Below are 2,902 nucleotides of genomic sequence, written 5' to 3' on the forward strand. Positions count from 1 at the left end.
CTCTGCCCAGCTCCCAGGCGCTAAGGGAGCTGGGTGGGGGTCCCGGCCCCAACCAATCAACCCACAGATGGTCACCAGCAGCCGGCAGGCCCTGATAGGATCAGGGCCGGCCCCAGGCTGGGATGGGGACCTGGGGGTGGGTGGCAGCGACCAACCTCCCGTGGAGCCTGGGCAGGGGGCTGCAACCTCTCACTGGCTACCTGGGGGCGGGGGTGATGGGGACGGAGGTGTGGTGAGAATGCAGGGTGTCCACTGAGCTCGCTCTCACTCCCCCTGCTACCCTCCCCCGGGACGCCAGGGCTCCTGCACCAGGAAGCCCCTGCACTCAGGTGCTGGGCACCCATGAGGAGCCCGCCCCGCACCCACACAGCCTCTCCTGGGTGAGCCGGGCCACAGCCACCGGGACCACAGGGGCCGGTCAGGATCCCTGTGGGTTTGCGCAGGAGCCAGTTTGCAAGGAGAGAGCGAGCTGCCCCCCACCACCACCCCCCGCTTTCTTGCGGCGCCACTGGGCAGCCCAGAGGCCCACGCTGCACCCCAGTCCGCAGCATCTGGCCATGCTCACTGCATTTCCGCGTGGGGTCTTGGGCGCTGTGACTCAGGCGGAGGGGGGCGCACAGGGGCCTGAGGGCCCCGGTGCTGCCCAGGGCCCAGAGTTCAGCTAGGACCTGCCCTTCCATGCCAGACGCTCGCGCTTCGATCGCAGGCCAGGCCTAGGGACTGCACCCGTGCACAAATTTCGTGCACTGGGCCTCTGGTCTTCCATAAAGATTTGTGGCTATAACTGCTTCTTACTCCCTAGTGCTTGCCTGAGTTTGAGTCAAGACCTGTGTTTACAGAGTAGACAAAATATTTACTATAGTAATTGGAAAAAAGAAGGATTGAATAAAAGGAGAATTGAAGAATTTATAAAGAAGTAATGACAGCTGCCTATAAGACTGTATTCACAACATATGATCATGGAAGTTTCTATTTATGATGATCCCTAAAACCAATTGAGTATCTATAATACATATATTATGTAAACTAAGCATACAAATAAAGAGTATGAGCTTTGAAAATAATAAAGTGAGTCTTTAAAACACTGGAAAATGATAATATCAAGAAAGATAAAATTAAGTGATGAGTATCTTTGAACTTGAGATATTTTTGTCTTCTATCATCAATAGCATAATAGCTAGGGTACTTACTGATAGAAAGGAAGATTTGGGGAACAATTTGAAGGTTATTAAAAATGTGATAGCCTGACATATTATTTGGACCTTTGTAAAAATCGATAAGCTTAAAGTCCAGCTCTGCTATATCTCATAACTATGACAACAGCCCAAGAAGCAAATATGTACTACTATATCTCAAAGCTGTGATAACATCCTGGGAAACAAGTGCCTAACATAATTTAAAAAAATGAAATTTTATGGAGTAGTTATCCTCCCACAAGAACAGCAAGGGAGCTAGAAGGAACTCATCCCCCTTGTCCCAACTAGTCTTTATAGGTAAACTGAGGGAAGAATATAGAAAGTGGGCATAAATTTGATAAATACAATTGAATGCTAAAAACAAAAACAAAAAATAATAGGGCATTTACTTACAAGGTGTTCCTCTGCTGGCTTCTTCCATAGTTACCCTGACATAGGGCTTATTAAAGTCTACTTCAATTTCATCAGAAAAAGGAGCTGGCTGCCGTAAGCCCTTAAGAAGAGGAAAGTGAAGGGGGAAAACAGTTAAATTCAATGGAACAAACTGAAATACTCAAAAAATGGCAGCTTTAAAGAACAATTAGTTACTGAATATACTGTGACTAAAATTCCTCCTAAAACTTCATAACATAAAAAAGAAAAGAAAAAGGCATTCCAAAATGACAAGTGAAAGTTGCAACCTTTCACCTAATGGACAAGTCACAGTGTCAAAGATAAATGTTTTGCTAATGATTTCAGGGTAAAGACTGAACAAGACTGCTGGGAACAGTCCCAACTAACTGGGCCCAGAATGACGGCTCCTCTGCTGCATGGCAGAACAGCCAACCCGGATCTATGTGACTAAGTTGCCAAGGTTCATAAGCGCATTTTCAAATCACTTCACCCAGTAGACTGGGAAGGCAAACAGCTCCTGTGTGCTTTATTAAGCACAATTATCATTGTGTAATGCTTTGCACTGTAAATATGTTCTAATGCTCATGTGAAGCAAGTAGTATAATAGCTGGTATCCTCAAGAAAATGAGGTTCAGAGAAGTTATATGAATTGTAGGCAATTACAGTAAAACCTCGATATAATGGACTAATTCAGGTCAGGAGGTGGCCAAAAGTCTCTTACTAGTACGTGAGTAGGTTTTCTGAATGCATATGTTAAAAAATTGATAAATTAATTTACCTGCTTTTATTTATGTAGGCACATTTGTGTAACTAAAATTAAATATGTATGAAAAGTTTAATTTCACAGGAAAGTATTCTATATGTATTAAAATCATTTTAGGAGAAACCAAGATGGCGGCATAGGTAAACACCGGAGATTGCTGCCTCGCACAACCACTTCAAAAATACAACTAAAAGACGGAACGGACATCATCCAGAACCACAGGAAGGCGGGCTGAGTGGAAATTCTACAACTAGAAGGAAAGAGAAAAGCACACTGAGACTGAGAGGAGGTGCGGTGCGGAAGTAAAATACAAAGGTGCGGAGGTGCATGCGGAGAGGGCTGCCGGCTGAGGACATGATTGTCTTTTTTAATCCGGAGGGAGTCTCAAGCTCTGAGCTCCAGTTCCGGGCGAGTCTCTGGGGACCCAGACTCATACAGGAGAAATGGGACTGTCTGGCATCGGTCAGAACTCGAGGGCAGCGATTGCTGGGGCCTCTGAGGGCAGGACTGAGAGCAGCCATACTGCTCGCTCTGCCCGCCCTGTTGATCC

At 46.3% G+C, this 2,902-nt stretch overlaps 1 protein-coding gene across 3 annotated transcripts in view; it reads right to left on the reverse strand.

Annotated features, from left to right (window-relative positions):
• The window catches only part of PCYT1A (phosphate cytidylyltransferase 1, choline, alpha), a 46,992-nt gene that overhangs the window by 10,950 nt on the left and 33,140 nt on the right, over positions 1–2,902 (reverse strand). For 2 of the 3 annotated variants that reach the window (XM_014545289.1, XM_005873158.2), the window contains exon 3: positions 1,590–1,689. The exons of the other annotated variant lie outside the window; for it this stretch is intronic. In XM_014545289.1, coding sequence (XP_014400775.1) covers positions 1,590–1,689 — 100 coding nt within the window. The remainder of the gene's footprint in view (positions 1–1,589; positions 1,690–2,902) is intronic. 3 annotated transcript variants of the gene reach the window in all.

This window comes from Myotis brandtii, unplaced genomic scaffold, assembly GCF_000412655.1.
Source record: "Myotis brandtii unplaced genomic scaffold, ASM41265v1 scaffold4, whole genome shotgun sequence".
Classification (NCBI taxonomy): Eukaryota; Metazoa; Chordata; class Mammalia; order Chiroptera; family Vespertilionidae; genus Myotis; species Myotis brandtii.